Source organism: Schistocerca nitens, chromosome 3, assembly GCF_023898315.1.
Source record: "Schistocerca nitens isolate TAMUIC-IGC-003100 chromosome 3, iqSchNite1.1, whole genome shotgun sequence".
Taxonomy (NCBI): Eukaryota; Metazoa; Arthropoda; class Insecta; order Orthoptera; family Acrididae; genus Schistocerca; species Schistocerca nitens.
In genome coordinates, this window is record NC_064616.1 from 417,969,849 (window position 1) to 417,993,489 (window position 23,641).

A 23,641-nucleotide genomic window follows, 5' to 3' on the forward strand; every position below is an offset into this window, starting at 1 on the left:
GAATTATGATCTTAAATATTACACTGAGCTTACTAAATAATAAACATGGCTGTAATTATCAAAGACCTTTTGCAAGTTTGGTTTTTGTTGTAAGTCATTTGACTGGTTTGATGCACCCCACTATGAATTCCTCTCCTGTGCCAACTCTTTCATCTGAGAGTAGCAATTGCAACCTACGTCCTCAGTTATTTGCTGTTTTTATTCCAATGTCTACCTTCCTCCAAAGTTTTTACCATCTACAGTTCCCTCTAGTATCATGGAAGCTATTCCCTAATGCCTTAACAGATGGCCTGTCATCCTGTCCCTTTTTCTTGTCAGTGTTTTCCATATATTCCTTTCCTCACCAATTCTGTGGAGAACATCCTCACTCGTTACCTTATCAGTCCACCCAATTTTCAACATTCTTCCATAGTACCACATCTCAAATGCTTCAGTTCTCTTCTGTACCAGTTGCAAGTTATATCCACAAAAACTGACATTTTTTTCTGAGAAATGAACATAAAATAGCTGTCATGCAACAATTTTGTAAGATATTACCACAGGCAAACAAAATAGAAAAAGGAGAGTGGGTTACACTTCACACAAAAACTGCAGAGGAAAAGGTGATCTATTATCACAACAGAATATTTTGGTTCATCATTTCAAATAAATTATGTTATTTAAATAACATTGTAATAATGAATAAAATAGACCAATTTCCAGCAGCATTGCAATAAAAAAAATAGCTGTTTCAAAATTCATCATGACAACATGAATAGGCATAATTAATTTACAAACATTCAAGAAAAAATTCATCACAAATAACAAAATGTATGTACAAAATCATGATCAATCTGTTCAAATTTACATTTAAAGCAACTGAGTACTTAAAGATACTTGTTTAGCATCACATATGACATTAGAACACATTCAAGAAACCAAATCTGTGGAATAGAACTTAAGGAGACAAATATAAATACAAAATTTTATAACTGTAACCTAACATTTTAACAAAGATAAAAAAGAAATAATGCAAAATTGCACTTTGTGTGATGCGAATTAGCACACTGAGCACAAGGAGATCAACATCTTACAGGTTGTACAATAGTACAAAGTTTCATTTGACAGGTATTGTGAAACTTTTTTGGGTTCTATTCAAATTGGATCAAACCTCAAGACCTTCAGACATTTATTTGTAGTAACTTTAAACACAAATTCATTGAGATTATCTACCCTGGTTTAAGCAACTGGACTAAACATTAATACATGTTACAGCCAACATCACTTTACACAACACTTAAAAGACATCTGTAGAAAATTCTGTACGATGAATACAAAATCATGGACCATATAAACTTTCAACAAACAGTTTAGAAACTTTAATTTCTAACCACGGAATAACTATTTCCTTCACGTAACATCACATGCATACAACAATACAGAAAGAGTGTATTGGCCTATTTAACATGTCCTCTGGTGAAAAAATTTCACATTTTGTCAATAAACGCTGCTTTAGACTGTAATGTTCCACTGAAGTCTATCACTAGGCTTCACTGACAAAAACTTGTTTGGCAGTCACTGTTCTGATGTACCTGATAAATTCAATGTTTTCCTGAAAGTAGATTCAGAATATTTACAATTTTCTGCACCACAAGAGCACGTGAATGATTTACATTTCACAGCCCAGAACTTATCGCCATAGTCAAACCTGTAAGCAAAAAAAGACTCTCTTAAGAAAATTTATGATCTATGCAAGACAGATTTACATTCTATGATGTCAGTATGACATAAAATGCTTTGAAGAAAATAAATAGTGAATCAAAATAATTTATTAATGTTTTAATGTTGGCACATTTCCTAGAATTATGGATTTTTGAAATGTTTATCAGAAAACACACACACACACACACACACACACACACACACACACACAAGATGTACTTCCAAATTACTGCCTGAAACAACTTGAGAAAACCCTGAAAACTCTCTATCAGGCAGGATGAACCAGGTAACAACCCAGTGTCACGACTGCAAGAACAATATTTTCTGAATTTCTTTCAGGTTAGTTCATTATAACAAAATTTTAGTGTAGCTTAGGAGATGATGTGCTTCTCAAATAGACACTAATTCCTGTATTGTGCACAATGAATGGATCTAGTTGTTCCTTTTCAATGGTGCATGTTGCTAACATCATATATCATGAGGCGTGCAGCAATGCCAGTGGAAGAACCACAGCTTATCAGTGTTCTTTGGAAAAGGAAGGAACTGGGCCTGCATCGACATCAAGATTATAAGAGTCACAGCACTAACTCAGTACGCCAGGGCAGGAAGACTAAAGGAGGACCCCCCCCCCCCCCAAGAGGGATTTATGGAAACAACAAAAAATTAATAAAGAGGGTATATGACCTTGACAACCCATTTTGGCACAAAGAATAATTTATGACCCTGAAATGAGTTGACACAAAATACCTCATATGCTGTCAGGTAATAAAATTATTTGAAATAAACCATCTTATGTGTTTGATTAGAGCTCAATGTGTGCTGTAAAGGTATGAATGTGTGTGGATTTTTATTTCACTTTAAACAACAGCTACAGAAATTTACAACACAAAAAAGTAATACTGTTTTATGTCGCAGTTAAACCAAATGGAGAGAGAAAAAAAAAAAAAAGAGGACACCTTAACCTGAATCGATGCTTTAGAAGCGTTAGTTGTATATTCCACGGGACACCTGCACAATATATCATAGTGACATGGCAAGAGTAAGCTAATTTCTATGTTATCTCATCAAAAGTTGACATATTGAGAACTGTGGCTGTAGTACAATTATATTGTTTATAATTTGAGCAGTAAACCAGCCCCAAATATGGTTTTAAAAAGTTTTCTTAACCCTTTTGCAGGCCATGGTGGATATACTTCCCACTAAATGTATTTCTTTACAGTGTTTAATGGAATATGTGTTACCACTTCTATACGCTCCTGGCATCTAGTGGAAGTCTGCTGCATGAACTGTAGTTTCTATTTGTTGTGAAATATAGCCTTCAGGGCTGTGGGAAGTATATATCCTACCAAACAATTGTGTTTTAATGGTTCTTGGGAAGTATGGTTACCACCAAAGTTGTTTCTGGAACGGGCTTGCGAAGTATATTTACCACAAAATTAATCTGTCATTTGTGGGCCTTGGGAAGCATACTTACCACCAACTTATGGGTATCCCAAAGCTTTTGGGAATATGTCTCACCACCTCTGTCTATGCCTGACATCTTATGGTAATACACTCCTGGAAATTGAAATAAGAACACCGTGAATTCATTGTCCCAGGAAGGGGAAACTTTATTGACACATTCCTGGGGTCAGATACATCACATGATCACACTGACAGAACCACAGGCACATAGACACAGGCAACAGAGCATGCACAATGTCGGCACTAGTACAGTGTATATCCACCTTTCGCAGCAATGCAGGCTGCTATTCTCCCATGGAGACGATCGTAGAGATGCTGGATGTAGTCCTGTGGAACGGCTTGCCATGCCATTTCCACCTGGCGCCTCAGTTGGACCAGCGTTCGTGCTGGACGTGCAGACCGCGTGAGACGACGCTTCATCCAGTCCCAAACATGCTCAATGGGGGACAGATCCGGAGATCTTGCTGGCCAGGGTAGTTGACTTACACCTTCTAGAGCACGTTGGGTGGCACGGGATACATGCGGACGTGCATTGCCCTGTTGGAACAGCAAGTTCCCTTGCCGGTCTAGGAATGGTAGAACGATGGGTTCGATGACGGTTTGGATGTACCGTGCACTATTCAGTGTCCCCTCGACGATCACCAGGTGTACGGCCAGTGTAGGAGATCTCTCCCCACACCATGATGCCGGGTGTTGGCCCTGTGTGCCTCGGTCGTATGCAGTCCTGATTGTGGCGCTCACCTGCACGGCGCCAAACACGCATACGACCATCATTGGCACCAAGGCAGAAGCGACTCTCATCGCTGAAGACGACACGTCTCCATTCGTCCCTCCATTCACGCCTGTCGCGACACCACTGGAGGCGGGCTGCACGATGTTGGGGCGTGAGCGGAAGACGGCCTAACGGTGTGCGGGACCGTAGCCCAGCTTCATGGAGACGGTTGCGAATGGTCCTCGCCGATACCCCAGGAGCAACAGTGTCCCTAATTTGCTGGGAAGTGGCGGTGCGGTCCCCTACGGCACTGCGTAGGATCCTACGGTCTTGGCGTGCATCCGTGCGTCGCTGCGGTCCGGTCCCAGGTCGACGGGCACGTGCACCTTCCGCCGACCACTGGCGACAACATCGATGTACTGTGGAGACCTCACGCCCCACGTGTTGAGCAATTCGGCGGTACGTCCACCCAGCCTCCCGCATGCCCACTATATGCCCTCGCTCAAAGTCCGTCAACTGCACGTACGGTTCACGTCCACGCTGTCGCGGCATGCTACCAGTGTTAAAGACTGCGATGTAGCTCCGTATGCCACGGCAAACTGGCTGACACTGACGGCGGCGGTGCACAAATGCTGCGCAGCTAGCGCCATTCGACGGCCAACACCGCGGTTCCTGGTGTGTCCACTGTGCCATGCGTGTGATCATTGCTTGTACAGCCCTCTCTCAGTGTCCGGAGCAAGTATGGTGGGTCTGACACACCGGTGTCAATGTGTTCTTTTTTCCATTTCCAGGAGTGTATATTGCACCAGGTGTACAAAAACTGCTACAACAATCAGTTTCTGATTGTTGTGGGATCACTACTGTTGTCGGAACACATTCCTTCACTCCTGCAATATACATTATGTGATCAAAAGTATGCCAACACCACCAACAACATATGTTTTTCATATTAGGTGCCTTGTGCTGCCACAACAACCTAAGTAGTCATTAGACATCGTGAGAGAGCAGAATGTGGCCCTCCGTGGAACTCACGGACTTCAAATGTGGTCAGGTGATTGGGTGTCACTTGTGTCATACGCCTGTACCCAAGATTTCCACACTCCTAAACATCTCTAGGTCCACTGTTTCCGATGTGATAGTGAAGTGGAAACGTGAAGTGACATGTACACCACAAAAGCATACAGGCAGACCTTGTCTGTTGACTGACAGAGACCGCTGACAGTTGAAGAGGGTCGTAATGTGTAATAGGCAGACATCTATCCAGACTATCACACAGGAATTCCAAGCTGTATCAGGATTCACTGCAAGTACTATGACAGTTAGGCGGGAGGTGAGAATACTTGGATTTCATGTTCAGGCGGCTGCTCATAAGCCACACATCATACCGGTAAATGCTAAACGACGCCTCGCTTGGTGTAAACAGAGTAATGTAATCCAACACTGTATTGCTTCTTCCCAAATTCTTTGTAGCAAATTCACAGTGAGAACCACAGTGAATGATAATATTGTGTGTTACTCCTCTTTCTCCTTTATATAGAGTGCACTAGAAAATCAACACCTTTTCACCGATTTCCCCATTTCCCCAATGAAATTTCTCTAGTTTTGAGGTGACGGTGGTGGTGGTGGTGGTGGTGGTGGTGGTGGTGGTGGTGGTTGTTACTGTCGTCAGAGTGGTGGTGATGGTGGTGGTGGTTGTTACTGTCGTCAGAGGGGGGGGGGGGGAAGGGGGGGGGGCAGGACATAAATTTAAGTTAAATTCAAAACTGTTGAATGACACTTTCAATACAATAACAGGGTGTATACGTGGACGATGAAAAAAAATTCCCGGATTTTCCCAGATTTCCCGGTTAAAAATACACTTTCTCCCGGATGAAAATACACTTTTTCCTTGTTAAGTAACAGTATACTTTTCCTCGGAACTGTAAAACTTATCAATCCTTTCAGTTGTTGTGGTCTTACACCGGCGTAGAATTTCCCGGCACTTTAGAAAACTAAACTCGGGGGAAAAACACGTTTTGGAAAGATGTCTGATGTGCAGCAACATGTACACCGCATATTTCGTATTACGAAAGTATAAATTCGAATTCCACTAAACACCGCATGTTACTTTCCGTAGAATTGAAATCGAGATTGCAATGCGCTTTTGTAATCCGGTCGTAGCTCGTGTAAAGCGATCTCGCCAGCCAATGACAGCGGATATTCAGAGCATAGGACACGTGATGTAGTCAGCCAATAGCAACATCACTGTTAAGCAGCGCGAAAAAACAAATCGGGAAAGGTAATGGCTTAAATTAATATACATAGTGTTGCTAAAAGAAAAGAAAAGCTTTCACGTACTCTATAATATTGGCCTCTAAGATTATTAAGCCGCACGAGAAGCTAGGATTTCACACGTAATGTTGATCTTTTTTGCGCGTGTTTCTCTTCAAGATACATCACAGAAATGTGCCAGTAAGTTTTTTTAACAACGACATAAATGTCTGACCTTCTGGGCTCGAAAATATTCTAAATGGTCGTTCTCAATTATTTGAATTTTGAATGAGAGTCAAACGCTCTGGCTAGCCGGCCGAAGTGACCGTGCGGTTAAAGGCGCTGCAGTCTGGAACCGCACGACCGCTACGGTCGCAGGTTCGAATCCTGCCTCGGGCATGGATGTTTGTGATGTCCTTAGGTTAGTTAGGTTTAACTAGTTCTAAGTTCTAGGGGACTAATGACCTCAGAAGTTGAGTCCCATAGTGCTCAGAGCCATTTTTTCAAACGCTCTGTTTTAAGAAATTCATAGGACATTGGCGCACAGAGTTCATCTTGTGTAAAAGGAAATTTACTTTACTTGGAAGTAACGCTTTTCAAACAACCATTCGGAATATTTTCCCGCGACGTTATATACGTTTCAGCAGTTACGCCAGATGACAAGCGTCGCCGTGCTTGCGCAGCTACGATGACGCAGGAAGCCCCTACGTTCGTACGTGTAAAACATTAAAAGATCTTACATTATGTCATAAAAGAAACAAGACGTTAGAGCAGGGCTTCCCAACCTGTGGTCCGCGGACCACTTAGGGGTCCGCCGGCTCTTTCTAGGGGGTCCGCGGCCACCTTTCACCAAATCGTGTAAAATGATGAGTAAAATTATTGAATAAAAATGTGGAAATCAAATTCATAACTACTTTTTTTTCGTGTGTACTTTTACTTCAGGTCGTATCCCCAAGCAGCCTTTGCGGTTCCTAAGTGAGAACGCATATACAGTTTAGTGCCGGAGAATGCGGCTTCCCTGATCGACTGTTTCGCAACAATACGGGGGGCGTTTGTGCGCCGGCTCACGACGCTAGATGCGCTGAAACCTTTTACGCATGCGCGGAGCGAGCTTTGTCGACCAGTCACAGTGCTCGCTGGCATGTATGCGGCCCCAGGCATCATTAAATGTTAAACTTGCTTTGTCAGTGCACTACATATTTCATAAGTCGATTTTTGATCAGTTTATTACTTCTAACATCGATCGATGGATGAGGTCAGGATCATTGAAGCAGGGTGCAGTTTCTCTATCGCCTCCACAACAAGGGAAGTTTCCAGTTGAAATGAATGAGGTGGAAGGATGACCAAAGGAAGACTTTACATACATTTGAACATTTTTCTTCGGATTTCATGGAGAGAAAAAAAAAAAAAAAACACACACACACACACAACCACTGTTACGAAATATGCATGCTCCTTACACAACAGTAGCCAAATAGTGGAAGTGAACAGACCATAAGCGGCAGCTTGTCAACAGCAAACAGTTTGGATGTGACGTTGATTGCACTTGGAGGAAGACAGCTCCATCGTGTGACATTTCAATTACCAAGTAATTTTAATCAGGCTATAGTGTGTTGAACAAAGGGAGTAAATCCACTAGTAAGTATCTGGATAAAGTGGGAATTCAAATTGGATCGTTAATTTCACGTTGTTTTCATTCATCTCTAAACCAAAGACTATTGATACTTCGGGGGGGGGGGCACTTGCATTAAGAAGTTTTCAGTTCCCATGGGTTTCGCTCTTAAATTTAAAGTTACTGTGCTCTTGACTGACTAGGGGTCCTCCATGGATTTTCGACTGAAGAGAACGGGTTCGCCAGCTGAAAAGGTTGGGAAGCCTTGCGTTAGAGGATACTCCAAGAGCATGGGAATTTTGTGAACCCTACTAAAATGCATAAATCGGCTTAAAGTGCACATTCGTATGTCCAGATTCAGATGTACCAGTACTGTATTATCTCATAATTGGTTCTTTATTATGGCATAATGCCATACTTGCTAGACGATGAAAACGTGCACTTGAAATGTAGCGAACAGTTGAAACTAGGCAATAGTGTCGAATTAAACACTTTGTTTTCGTTTGACGTGAGAGCAATAAACGAAGAGGAAACAGCAAAATCACTTAACGTAAACACGGGTCACGTAGAGACTACCACCTCCCCACTAGAACTCAGACTGCTCTGTGCACCAGGTCCGGATCTACGATATTTTCGAACCGGGCCAATATTAGATAGTGGCGCTCCCCATCCCTCGAGCGTTTGAGGTAGGACGCCAAAAATTTTAAAAAATCGACTTTTAAAAAATATCTTAATATTGTAGCGCACGTCTTTCTGAAGTGTCTGATACATAAAACATATATGATCGAGGCAACGTAAGACACGTTATTTGGTCTTAAGCGTGTCGAAGTGCAATGCCACGTCTCTTCATACAGCATTCTTCTACGGCACGTCACTGTATTTCGCTCTGTGGAATTCAAACGTGTAATATTTTGTAATGGGTGTCATCAAACCTGTATTGAGGACAGTGGAAATTAAAATGCTCTGTGGTGCCTCTCCTGATCCCAGTCGACCGGTTTGACATCTTACCTTTTTTTTTTTTTTTTTTTTTAAACCTCGCAGTTAATACTGCGTGGGATTATTCGTGACCGGCAGAACAAGAACTCTTCAGAAAATTTGCAGTCTTAACTGCCTATTAGCTAATAACTTGCTGTTCTGTGTGACATAAAATTATATATAGGATACATAAAACGAGTAAAGACAAGAGAAAAGCAAGACAGTACACATTTATTCAATCCTTAAGTCCTAGCTTTTTTTTCCTCTCTAATCTTGCCGCAGCTTTGTGTGGCGTACTTTCCTTTCTGGGAAAGAATCTGTTAGGCCATCAAAGTTCCTCAACGTTTTGCTACATGAAAAAACGAAATGTCGTTGTCTAATATCAGAAAAGCTGTTAATACAAATAGTACCCAAGACTGGTGTGGTTTCTAGATCTGATTACGTGTATTTTGTCATTGTCTGCTAGATAAAACGAAATAGGCCTGCCTAATATTGCAGCAGTTGTTACACACAGCAAATAAACGAGACTGTTTTGGCACAAATGGTCATTTTTATAACACGACAGAATATAATTCAGGAAGCATCAATATCAAAAGCCCATTAGGCCTACTACAAGCAAAAAGTAGTATGTTAGGAAATAATTTCACATTTCATTCATACTCTCTAGCTTCAGAAGCATGAGATCGAAAAGTAGTAGTATGTAATTTTTATATAAATTTGGAATAGTCATATACTTCTGTAATTTGTGACAGTCTCAGTTGCCGGCCGGTGTGGCCGTGCGGTTAAAGGCGCTTCAGTCTGGAACCGCGTGACCGCTACGGTCGCAGGTTCGAATCCTGCCTCGGGCATGGATGTGTGTGATGTCCTTAGGTTAGTTAGGTTTAATTAGTTCTAAGTTCTAGGCGACTGATGACCTCAGAAGTTGAGTCGCATAGTGCTCCGAGCCACTTGAACTTGACAGTCTCAGTTTGTTCTCCTTCCTCGTTCTAACAAACAATCTTGTCATCACTAATTCTGTAACTATTCCTGCCAGTGTCAAAATTTTTCTCTGATTAACTTCACTAACCCTGTCACAATCACCGGTTTAGTTATCCCGCATTTGTTCTCCGGTTACGCATTATTAAGAGCTCGTACAACGCGTTTTCCGCGCTACTCCCAGAATAGAACTTTAGCGGCTGCTAGCCGGGGACTGTAGTGTACCGGTCTGGCCAAAAATTTTCTGTCAAAATTTCATTTTCTTGGATACACGGAGAAGACAACACGTAATCTTAGTTGCCTGTTATTCCTGTTAGTCGTTTATTTCCACTCTGGTAGCCTGAATCGACGGAATTCGCTAGTAATTATAACAACGCTGATGATTTGCAAACCCAGTCAACCAGGAACAGTTTACAGTGATTGTCATTCACCCTTTCGGCTTTATTCGCTCAGCTCGTATAGACCCGTCCCCTATTGTCTGCAGGAAAGTATTTTTCTAGATGCGACGGGGGATTCCCCTGGCATTTCTGTTGCCAGAAGCGGGAGAAGGTACTACTCATACGCGACTCAACTGCACGTGCGCACGAACTCGCCCGCAACCGCTCAAACGAATCTAATGTAAACAGTTGTGACGTCACGCTCATTGGAGGCAATTTGTTGTTATAAAACATTGCATAGTCTTCCTAAAGCCTTGACACAATTTTGCTGTTGGCAGACGCTTGTACGAGCACTGTGTTTTGTTCCTGTATATGGCGCATTTCCTTTGCAACTTAGGTTTTATTTTCGTTTTTTCTCTTGCTCGTGTTTTATTGCTGCAGTATTATTCTGCAGTAGCGAGATACAGTAATATTCTTTGTTATAGTATTGGTTCTTCCTAGTCAAATTTACAAAAATGTAACCAAAAACTAAAACAACGAAAAATTCCCGGAATTCTAAAAAAATCCCCGGGTTTTTCCCGGTTTTCTCCCGGATGAAAAAATTCCCGGGTTTTTCCCGGATCTCCCGGTTGTCCCGGGTCGTATACACCCTGAATAATATGAAACACTATTTAGCTTAGAAGATTATCATTTTTGGTATAAATTGTCACTTATCCAATCTGCAAGAGATGTCTGCAAAATAAATCATCTAATATTGATGTAAGAATGAGTGTATCACTTTCTCTTAACTTTGAAGATCGTGTTCCAATAAGTACAGTACATCTGAGTCCATATCTGTGAGATAAAACAAATCAGCATCTAAAGTAGAAGCACTGTGCTCAATTTATCATCCACTGTTATGAAGTACTGAACCTGCTATGATGCAGACAGCTAAGACTAAAATTAAAGTAAACAGATCAAAAACTTACAATGGACGAAGAAATGCAGTTCTACATGTGTACAATGTGAATTAGTATTCAGTGGATGGTTGAAAGTGAGTGATGTGGGGTGAGGTGGGGAATCAAAACTATATATTTCTATGTCTATGGAAAAATTGTTGAATGCTGCAAGTAGTGTTTATAACACAACTAATATACAGTTGCCTTCTACGTTAATAGTATTTTTGTAAATGGTCTCTAAAACACAAAATAAGTTTTCCTAACACTTACTTGTTCTTTACAGTTCATCACTTCAACACACAACTATTGGCTTCTATTAACATCCAATAAACTTCCTAGTAACTCTACAAGCTATGTTGTAAACAGCAGGTAACACTTATGGCTTGGTCTACAAAACCAAACCACTGTCTATATCAACATAGGTCTTTGGATGCTCACTTTCTTATATATGAGATAGTTGCACATAGTATGCCACTTGAACAAACTGTTCATTTATCGTATTTCATAAATTCTTCACAATACTTCACACAAAGTGTTCAAATTATCTACTTTCTATCAAGAAACAGGCTTCAATTCATCACTAAAGTAAGTCCCAGGAATGTGTGAATGCTCTAGGAATAGTGTGTACAGTCTCTCATGCTTTCACAACTCACAAAAGAATGGATGCTTTGCCTGTAATACATGTTATACGAAGTGCAGTCTTGGGATAACTCCTGCAAAAGAGATCCAATGGATTTAAATGTCAGGTGAGTATGGTGGTCAAGGAATTGGTCCACCTCTATCAATCCACTGACCACAGTAATGTGTTTTAAGCTACACTCATGTCCACATATCAAAATGTTCAGAAGCATCAGTGTGCAGGAGGTATACCTTTCAATGTACTGCTAGTGATATTCTATCAATGAAGTGGGACAATATACAGGGTTATTACAAATGATTGAAGCGATTTCACAGCTCTACAATAACTTTATTATTTGAGATATTTTCACAATGCTTTGCACACACATACAAAAACTCAAAAAGTTTTTTTAGGCATTCACAAATGTTCGATATGTGCCCCTTTAGTGATTCGGCAGACATCAAGCCGGTAATCAAGTTCCTCCCACACTCGGCGCAGCATGTCCCCATCAATGAGTTCGAAAGCATCGTTGATGCGAGCTCACAGTTCTGGCACGTTTCTTGGTAGAGGAGGTTTAAACACTGAATCTTTCACATAACCCCACAGAAAGAAATCGCATGGGGTTAAGTCGGGAGAGCGTGGAGGCCATGACATGAATTGCTGATCATGATTTCCACCACGACCGAGCCATCGGTTTTCCAATCTCCTGTTTAAGAAATGCCGAACATCATGATCGAAGTGCGGTGGAGCACCATCCTGTTGAAAGATGAAGTCGGCGCTGTCAGTCTCCAGTTGTGGCACGAGCCAATTTTCCAGCATGTCCAGATACACGTGTCCTGTAACGTTTTTTTTCGCAGAAGAAAAAGGGGCCGTAAACTTTAAACCATGAGATTGCACAAAACATGTTAACTTTTGGTGAATTGCCAATTTGCTGCACGAATGCGTGAGGATTTTCTACCGCCCAGATTCGCACATTGTGTCTGTTCACTTCACCATTAAGAAAAAATGTTGCTTCATCACTGAAAACAAGTTTCGCACTGAACGCATCCTCTTCCATGAGCTGTTGCAACCGCGCCGAAAATTCAAAGCGTTTGACTTTGTCATCGGGTGTCAGGGCTTGAAGCAATTGTAAACGGTAAGGCTTCTGCTTTAGCCTTTTCCGTAAGATTTTCCAAAACCGTCGGCTGTGGTACATTTAGCTCCCTGCTTGCTCTATACGTCGACTTCCGCGGGCTAAGCGTGAAACTTGCCCGCACGCGTTCAACCGTTTCTTCGCTCACTGCAGGCCCACCCGTTGATTTCCCCTTACAGAGGCATCCAGAAGCTTTAAACTGTGCATACCATCGCCGAATGGAGTTAGCAGTTGGTGGATCTTTGTTGAACTTCGTCCTGAAGTGTCATTGCACTGTTATGACTGACTGATGTGAGTGCATTTCAAGCACGACACACGCTTTCTCGGCTCCTGTCGCCATTTTGTCTCACTGTGCTCTCGAGCGCTTTGGCGGCAGAAACCTGAAGTGTGGCTTCAGCCGAACAAAACTTTGAGTTTTTCTACGTATCTGTAGTGTGTCGTGACCATATGTCAATGAATGGAGCTACAGTGAATTTATGAAATCGCTCCCATCATTTGTAATAGCCCTGTATTTCATACAAAATGTTTGAAGTTTATCTATGTAGTCTTGAATGGTTTCACAAACACTCACAACATGTGATCATCAACAATGCTGACCCATAAGTTGACTGACAACCTCTGTTGGTGCAAACTTTTAACCAGCACCTGGGATTTAACTATGCCCACACAGACTGGATATGGAAATGCACTGTAACTCTGACATGAAGAGACCTACAGTGCATAACATCACTGCTGGAACGTTTGAACTGTTATCCTCGTAGAACAATCAAGAGGTGTCCCTGTTGGTACCTGCTGTAAATTATATATGTACATCACTTTCTCCCAGTAGATCTTACAATCACGTGTGAAATGTTCATATACAGTGTCAGCTGCCTATTGGTCACTAGTGACTTGTCCACAATAATGTGAATAACACCTGTCTTGCCACAGATGGTGCCTATTGGGTAGCTTCTGTTGTGTATTTCAGGTACAAAACATCTGCTTTGCTGGGAAACTTCCAGGTGTATGACATATGTCATTTGTGTTCACTGTAACTAGTACTTTTGACTTTTTGTGATTATGAAACTACAGTAAATATGTGTGTGTTTCAAATGATACATGGCTGAAGCTATGAGTGAATGGTCATGAACCACTATTCTGTTAATAACTTGAAAGTGAGAGGAGATTCTTTTCTGCAAGGAAGTTCATTGTCTTATTGCAAGTAAAATTAAGATAGAAACTAAATGACATTGGAAATTAATATAAATAAATTAACACATTTAGAAATATTACCCCAGTTCTTCATTTGGTTCTATATCCCTGTTGGCAAAGAAGGCCATCCGTGGGAAATGGACATCTTGATGTTCTACAAATACTCTTACTGCCAATAGGTTTGGTGCACACATGTGATTTATGAAACGAGAAATGTTACCATAATACCGAGCGTCAATGCAGTATGTCTCTCCATCCTGGAAAATATTGCAAATACAATTTCAAATACTGTCCAACTAGAGTACAAAAATGTGTGTGGGTTTTTTTATGAGTTAATTTCCCAATTATTTGAGAATAAATTCATTTTTAAATAGTACAGAATAACCAATTCACATAAAAACCACCACATAGTAAAAGCAGGTTATGTCTGCCACAGTTTGTATATTTGCTGAATTTGTCAAACTATCATATAATTTACTCACAGAATCTTACAAAATATCATGCAGATTTTAAGAAATGTGAGAACAGCAAATCTGTATGTACTTAACAACAGTGTAAAGCTATGTACCTAAGAGGTTTTTTTTTCAGGCACTCAAAAACAAGTGGAATTATTTCCACAATAACAGATTTGGTATTTCAATTCTGAGTTGGGAATATTTACAATAAATACAGGCGGTGTGCATCAGCCTAACATGTTTCATGTTTGGAAATGAATGCTAATTAACTATAATTCCTGTTTTATTCCAGTCCACTAGTGCTTACATTATTTGTATTTTACATAATTTTACATAACAGTGACAATTATACATTTCTATCAATAGATGAGGGCGTACTGAAAAATAACGCCTCCGAATTATTTTGTGAAAACTCTCTTGAAGTTTTTTAAATAAAACAAACATTAACAACATTTTACATCTTCATGGCTACATATTTGCAGCCCTCCTCCATTACAGCACTCCAAATTGTAGCATATAAAATGTCGGTGTGGAACTTAACTATGTCGGTGCATGAGGAACAGCATTCTGCAATCGAGCCATGAATTCCGAGAGTTCATCTACACATGGAACACCCTCTCCTTCAGCATAACAATACAGGACCAAACATGAGCACTGTGACATCTGCAATAAGCTGACCCCTTGGGTTCACTGTCATTTATCATCCTCAATATAGTCCCAACATGGCCCCATCCTATTTTTACCTGTTTGCACAACTTAAAAAACACCTTCGAGGATTCCACTGTGATAGTGATGAACGGGTGCAGGCAGAAATGAGGCTGTAGCTCCATCAACAGTCATACATTCTACAGTGACGGTACCAACAACTGGTCTCCTGATGGAAGAAATGTGTTCATTGCCAGACAGACTATCTTGGGAAATAAATTTGTAGATGTGGAAAATAAAGGTGAAGAATAGTAACAATGTTTATTTTATTTAAAAAGTTTTTGAGTTTTCACATAAAAGATTTGGAAGCATTACTTTTCAGCATGCTCTAGTATTACTTTAAAGTCAACCATAATGACAGAAACAAAGCTATGTTTTCGTTAACATATAAACACCTTACGTCTTTGACGATTTTTGCTTTATGGGCAATAAGGTATGGTCCAGGGTATATTTCTCTGCCCGACAATTTGTCTTCCAATACCGGAGCCATCATCAGAGGCTATGAAGACACAGAAAGCAGTTACAAACTCAAACAAGCTCAGAATGACAAACTGTTTATATGTATTTAGGGTACACAGTCTACAGGAAGCACCATAACTTAAATGATCTGGAGCTCCTAATGAAAAGAACCAACTAAAGGGATAGTTTTCCTCTCATTTGTAAAAGCAGTCATAGACTGCATCACCAGAGTACTCAGAAGACACAGCATTGACACAGTATTTAAACCGACATAAGAGGTGCACGAATATTTGAACACTGTGAAGGACCTACACCTGCCACTTGCCACAGCAGAAGTATATAAAATCCCTTGCTCATGCAGACAAATTTATGTGCAAACTATAAAAAGAACTATTAACACCCACATTAAGGAACAGAAAATAAATTGTTGTCTAGGAAAAACAGATAAACTGGTAGTAGGAAATCAGACACTGGCACCAGGGAACCAGCACATTCATTTCTCCAATACAACAGTTTTATTATGATACAGTCATCACTATGCTAGGATGTACAGAGCAGCCATAGAAATTCAAAAGCACAAAAACAATTTTACCAGAAAACAAGAATAACTGGAGCTGGGCAAGTTGTGAGCCTTAGTGGTAAATAAAGGAAACAACACCAGCTCTTCCCCACAACAAGATCCATAACACATGCTGGCGCAACTTTGCAATCTTAGGCAGAGGTCTGACGACATCATAAACTGACTATTGCGTGAATACATATAAACAGTTCAGCAATCAAGTTTGTCTGAGTTTCTAACTGCTTTCCTAGTCTTTAAAGCCTCTGATGGTGTTTTCAGTATTTGAGGATGAAACATCAGGCAGATAAATATGCCTTCAAACACAGCTTCATGCTCATAAAATGAAACTCACCAAGGACACAAATTGCAGCCACGTAAGTCTGGATTTTCTGAACTTAGGTCTCTTTTTAATTGCAAGGAAATGCTAAGTGATGCATCTACCCACATATTTTGTTATGTATCTTGTTTGACTTTAAACTAATTCAGTGAATTAATATAAGACACTGTTATTATACAAGATGTTAAGAAGGAGAAAGAAAGACTATTTTAAACGTTGTGCTCAAACCATTCATTGGATCACCAGTTGGGAAGCGCGGTGCAAAATTTAAGCTAAAAAACAAGAGAGGTAAATAACATGGAACACAAAGCCACTATCATGGGGAAGTGGCCATGCAGTTACCAATTGTTTCAAAAGCAGTCCACAGTCGCACACTGCCAAAGTGGTTTAAAAGCAGGTCTTTCAATTATAGTACAGTTTGGGACCATGTGTGCAGTCTGTCACTAACTTCTATTTAAATGTTACCACTATTTTTGACACATTCACATATCAAAATAATATACATCACAATAAAGAATATATATGTTTCTCAAGCTGGATTTCCCTTATACACATATCGTTGAATCGTTTTTTTTAGTTCCTCTTCCACTTTGTGTTATATTGGTGTATATATAAGTTCAGATCTGGAAGGCACAGAAATAATTTGGAAACTGAATGCTCATGTTACTTAATCACAGATTAATCTGCTTGGAAAGTGCAAAATCAGTTTGCTTCATTGTTGTTGCGTTCAAATTGCTAACAGTAAATAATAATATCTGCCAATAACTTTTTAAAATTTTACATCAAGCCGTTTACATGGGGGTGATGTGAAGTTTGTTGGCCTAACTTTTCATGTTTGTCCTATCTTACTCAAGAGCAGTTTGTGACAGAAAACAATATTTCTCCAGCTTATGTTACAAGATTGTTCATTGTAACAACAAGTCATGTCATCAAATGGCCCCCTTCTGTGAATCTAGTAGTCCAAATTTACAATACGCCTATTTGCTGACCACTGTGATATTTTGTGGTACTAATCAGCAGTTAGCTTGAACCTAGATCACCCACCATTAGTGCACCAGTGAAGTAAAGCAAGTCCCATGTCAGGAAATCACAAGGATGATGCATGGCGAGTAACAGAGCTCTGCCTTGCAAACCTTGGAGCTCTCACATATGAATGTCAGCTGCATTCCCCACAGCACGGCCACATATTCTAGCACTGGCCTGATCAGTGATAGGTCTAATGTGATACCACAGTGTGAGGGCAGAGTTAACTAAGTTTAATAAGGGGTACAGCACCCATAGACAGCCAAGCACTCTGCCCCTAACCTCTTTGATACATGGTCCCCAGGTGAGGTGCCTACCGAGGGTCGCCTCAAGATACTTCTCTGTGTGGGAGTGTGGTGTACAGTGGGGGACGTTACTGAATGGGTTTACTGGTATAAAAATTTGATTTTTATTTTTCACTTGATGTTCGTCAGTGCCTTTTGCCTGGCGGTAAGTTGCAGCGTCTCAGTCACGTTGCCCAAAACCGCACAGAACCACCCTGAAACTCACGTGTTGAACCATCAGCAGCTAAACTCGCATGTTGCTGACAAGGTAACACTACCGAACTGCATGTCTTACGATATGACCAGCCAACAGGGAGGCTTGGAGGTGGTCAAGTGGGGGTGGAACCGTGGTCAGCTGCTGGGAGCAGACATGCCGTTCGCTCTCTTCTGCTGGTAGCTTCCAAACTGACCAGACGCCCTCCTCTCCTGCCCTCTTGGGCGGTAGCCCATTCAGTCCCGATGGCTTCTCTAGGCCTGCCTGTTTATGGCATTAAACTCTAATCCATATAAAAATATGTTTTCTTTACTGGTGCCTACAGCTTTCCCCTCCTGGCCAAGCCTGACGCTTTAACAACTGGTGTCAGAAGTGGCATGGCTCACCGTTAGGCCCGTCTCATTTGAAGTTTAACCAGCTGTACCGTATCTTCTGAAGCTGCCAGCACTACTTCACACTTGACATGTCAGGTGCGCCATGCAATAATAAACGCACACATCCGTGGCACCGCCACGCAGCATTCCGCTGTTTGGCACTTTTCTCCAAGCAGCTGCCGCAGCCAACGCCAGGCCACGTGGCTGGGTGCCTGGCCACTCGTCACCAACAGTGACCACGTTGCTGCCACCCCAGGCAGTCCGAGACCGTGCTATGCTGCAGGAAGCCGCCTTCCATGCCACGCCGCGGTACGGACACGTTTCGGGCAGCTAGCTGAGACACTGTGTCCGGCCGTCGACACCACCACCCTTACCTCCGCCACCGTCGCCCAACACACCACTGCCACAACTTCTCTAAGTTCGTCACTTCATTTTTCCAAGCCAACACCTCCATGCTGTCAGCTATGCCACTGTCTCATCCAATACAGGCCCTTTCTTTCTTTCTTTCTTTCTTTCTTTCTTTTCGTGCTCCGATTGTAAAGTTTCCAGCGAGCACTAGGTGCCCTAACATTGTAACCATGCCTCAAACCCATAGTACCACCAATGGCAAAGACAACTCCCCACCTACGGGAAAACCAGACCCAGTAGCTGCCCTCCAAGCAGAAATCGACAAATTACTGTTACAGAAGATAGACTTAATAGAAGGATGCCAAAAATTGGCTCAAACCCAGTCTGCCAGTTTAAGAGTGCCCGAAACACACCCTGCTACGCTGCAAATGATGGCTGCAAGCACCTCCAGTAGCGTAGTACCCTAGCCATACATTGCCACCTTGGCTGACAGTTTCCCTGCAGTCAACTTTATCCCAACATTTTCCGGGAAACCCAAAGTACATATAAATTTCTTTTTGCAAACTGTCCGAGATGTAGGCCGCACTTGCGCTTGGCCAGACGATTTCCTGGTGAATGTACTCTGCCTTACATTGTCAGGTGACACCCGTACCTATATTGAATCAGTGCACATCCTTAGGGACAACACCTTTTTCGCCACGTTAGAAGCTGGGTTGAAAGAAAGGTATTCGAACCGACGTGACGCACACTATTACAGGGATAAGTTATCTACCCTCCGCCAGAAGCAAGGGGAGAACGCATAGGCATTTGCTGACCGAATCTGCACTGTGGCCAGCTGCACTTACACGCTGGGTTCGGATCCCGCATGTAACGAAGTGTTAATCGAGCAAGTGGAAGCCTGCTCTATTGCCGTATTTACACATGGAATCGACCCATATGTCGGAGGGGAGGTCAAAATAGCATCACCCGCCTTGTTGCATGATGCCACATGACTTGCGATGATGCAGGAGAAGGTAGCACATTCTGTTGCTAGTTCGGCGCACTCAGACGAACAGCCGCGTCCAATTTTCAAATACGAGCAGGCATGCCAATGCAGCCGAAAGGCAGGCCATGTTGCCGCACAGTGTCATGCACCTTATTGCTCCCAGTGTGGAATCATAGGGCACATGAGTAAAAGCTGCCCGCAGAACTCAGGAAACAGGGGCCCCTTGTACAACCAACAGAGGGAGTAATTCACCAACAATCCTCCACGACCACAAAGACAGCCGGGAAATGGTTGAGGGGCAAGTCATGCCGCGAGACTGTGCCCCATGTAAAACTAATGCATCCAGCCGGCCATGGTGTCTTAAATGAGGTGGCAAGTATCGTCCTCAAGGTAAAATTAGAGGGAAGAAGGTAAGAATACTTACTGACACGGGAGCAAAACCTAGTGTGTTACTCGTAGGGCATGGGGATAGATAAGTGTTAAAACCACCTCTTCACCACATTAATGGTCCGAGTGACGAGATAATCATACCCGCTGGGTATCATCAAGTTAAGTTGAAAATCGGAGACAGCTACTACCCTTTTGACATGGACGTAATTTGGAAACAAAGGCAAGATTTCAATGTCATCCTGGGGAGTGATTTCCTTCACCACTACCAGAGTGTAATTGATTACAGAATGCAAACCGTCTGTCTCGGTGAGGAAACCCATCATTTGGTCACAAGGAATTTGTGAAACGCGGCCAGATCCACAGGTTCCTTCTGCACAAATGTGGGTGTTACATACAACTACCTCTGTTAGAATAAGCGGTGGCACGGGATGCATTCTCTGGCCTGGGGTCAAATCCCGCGAACTGTCGAGAACAGCCGTATTGGTGGATCCTCTCCGTCAAAACGATGTCCTAGACAGATTACAGGTCCATGTTAAACGTGGTTTAACAACAGCAGAAGTGCAGGGAAAGAAACTTTACGTTCCTGTCTGTTTGGACAATTTTGGAACGAAGGAGGTAGAGATTCCCAGTGGCACCATTACAGCTAGCGGCCACGAGACTGAAGAAAACTAGCCTGTACAAGAGAAGCCAAAATCTAACCAAAAACACTGGCTCCCGGAACATGACATATGTCATATAGCTCCCATACTCAAAGACAAATTTAAGGATAAGTTAGCTCATCTGCCTGCGGCTGCCCAAAACAAATTGTACTCCATCTTGGAAGAGCACTCCTGGTTATTCCAGGAAAGGCATTATTTGCCAGCTACTGACTTTGTTAACCACGAAATTCCTAACGGAGATGCAAAGCCCATTGCACAGAAACCATATAGAATACCATATCACCTCCAGCCTGTTGTGGAGAAAACTATCCAACAGCAGCTACAGGCAGGGATAATACAACCCTCCGCCAGCCCTGGTTGTCTCCAATCATTGTGGTCCCCAAGAAGTCAATAAAAGGAGAGAAGACCTACCGTCTTTGTGTCGATATGAGAGCAGTAAATAAGGTAACCACTCCTGATACTTACCCTCTCCCCCGTATCGACGAAACACTGGACATTTTAGGGAATTGTAAATACTTCACTACCCTTAACATGAAGAGTGGGTACCACCAAATACCGATTACACCACAGGACAGGCCAAAAACAGTGTTTGTAGTTCCCTCTGGTCTATATTAATTTCTGAGAATGCCATTCGGGTTGCGCAATGTGCCAGCCACTTTCCAAAGATTTGCCGACCTATTACTTAGAGGATTGAAACCCACAATATGCCTAGTCTATCTAGATGATATCATTGTTTTCTCCAGGACCATAGATGAGCATGTTACCAGGTTAAGAAATGTTTTGTCTAGACTAAGAAGTGCTAATCTAAGATTAAAGATAGAGAAATGATATGTTTACCCAATAGAGATGAGTTGAATGCGCCCCTGAAGTAGAGAAGAAGTATGCTACCCTCTCGCTGTAGAGCAGTAAGCAAGAGAGATTTTGAGGTAGGAGAGATGCGATTTTCACCCGAGTAAATGAAGAATAGCAGTTAGCACCCCACATGGGTGTTGCACATTTAACAGTTCACCCAGATGAATTTAGGTTTCATTATTATTCACCCTACTTCTTACGAAGCAATTGATTGAGGAAGTGAAGTTGTTACGTGCGAGAACAAAAATCGACACTGCTACCATTTTGGTAACAGTGCCCCGCTGTGCATTTAGGAAGTGAGAAACACCTGTTTGTTTATTCAAACAAAGACGCCCATGATGTTGCAAGATGGAAGCTCCCGCTGAAATAAGCACTTGTTTGTTAATGATTAGCGCCCATGGTGTGACGTCATCGCCCAAGCACAGTAACGCAGTATCTTGTGAAAATGTATTATACGCTACAGTAGATTATTGACCACTATTGCAGTAGTTCGCGCCCTCTTTTTCATAACTCACCCTGTTACTTCAGGGATCTTAGGCATTTTGTAGTAATTACCCTCCCGAGAAGTAATCGCCCTATGTCTTCCTCACCCGTGCATTGCACTGGGTTCCTAGCTCTGCTTTGAGTTGCTTGTTCCCATCTCAACCATTATTTTCTACCTCCCTCCTCCAGGGCCATGTGCCTTACACATTGTGGTTAGCACCCACAGAGTGCCCAGCTGATCAGTTTATTCTTTCAATATTCACTTTCGTAATCCGATCGCCTCCCTACCTCTTTCATCTGTGCGTCAGGGAGGGGAAAGGAAGCCTTTTATATTCCAATACAGCTACTACAGTTGGAATTTCACTGTTGTCGCCGCATTCAGCCTTCTGCGCTCATCTAGCAGCATTCGTTCTGCACCCTGTCTGTTTTTTGGCTATTCACTTATTGTAATTGGAGGTCTAATCAGTATCATGCCCTTAGACTATCCACCCACTGCAATCCCTTGTACTGAAACCTGGCTGTACCATATAGTCAGGAATTTGATCAGTGATGATACAACTGTAGCAACACGACCCCCCCTCCCCCCTACTTTTCCCTGGCATGAGGGCTAAGTAGAACTGCTTTACAGCACTGCTTACCTCTACTTTTCCCTGGCATACGAGTTAAGCAGAGCTGTTTCCGAACCAACAGCACAAACATACATTCACACACTAGTAACCCCAGATATCTGCCACTGTTCTCCAACGCTGACACTTCCTACTGTTGACGCTATGTGACTTTCATAGTCCCGGCCAATGAGATGCCCCACTCCCAAACCCACTAGCTCGTGGTTTGTGACTGATTTTACTGTATGGCTTACGAGCCACCCGAGAAGTTTTCTCTAAAGTCCACCACCCATCTTCATATAGTATTAGTAATTACCTGCACCCGTGAGCAATTTGCTACACGATCGTCACGTCGTAACTGACTCACACCTGTACCCCATCTATCTTGTTTTTAAGGACATCATATACCTTCCCCAAGGTGCTGTGTAGTTGATTCACTGCTGATTAACTAAGACCAGACCTGTTCTGACCCATGGTAAACCCAGCTTAGTAGAGGCCAAATTTCGTTGACTCTGTTCCTTACTCTCCTGCTAGGCTGGCGGTATGCGACCTATTCTGCTGTGGAAGTCCCTGTGGACAGTACGCTCTACTGCCGTATTAGTCGCTGCAGATTTTTTTTGCCCCCCCGCCCCCCTTTCTCTTACCCTACTACTGGGTCAACGTGTCTATTCTGTCTTTTTCCTTTCTTCAGTCAGGGCAGGGTAGCTAGGCTATGCCTTCCGACAGGATTACGGGAACTAATATAACCCTGTATATTAGGCACATTTTTCCAGCCATTTTATAGAGGTATCGCTCCTCCCTTAACACTTACCATGCGGCTGCCGTAATATTACGTCGCTGGCGGAAACGAAGAAAATGCGGCCGCCCTAATATTACGTCCCACCGCATTCCACATTGTTTTAGTGTTTCAAACGCATTGTTAGCGTTCCCGCTACAACCTGTAGGTCCTGTAATGCTTGCAGT

At 42.3% G+C, this 23,641-nt stretch overlaps 1 protein-coding gene across 5 annotated transcripts in view; it reads right to left on the minus strand.

Annotated features, from left to right (window-relative positions):
- Window positions 1–695: 695 nt before the first annotated feature.
- Window positions 696–23,641, minus strand: part of LOC126248359 (histone-lysine N-methyltransferase EHMT2) — a 267,727-nt gene continuing 244,781 nt past the window's right edge. For 3 of the 5 annotated variants that reach the window (XM_049949279.1, XM_049949278.1, XM_049949276.1), the window contains 2 exons: window positions 14,028–14,203; window positions 696–1,687 (listed from right to left, as the gene is read on the minus strand). In XM_049949279.1, the coding sequence (XP_049805236.1) occupies window positions 1,555–1,687; window positions 14,028–14,203 (309 nt within the window). In that variant the 3' untranslated portion in view covers window positions 696–1,554. Of the gene's footprint in view, window positions 1,688–14,027; window positions 14,204–23,641 lie in introns of those variants that run through there. The other 2 variants (XR_007545465.1, XR_007545466.1) reach the window with 2 other exon arrangements.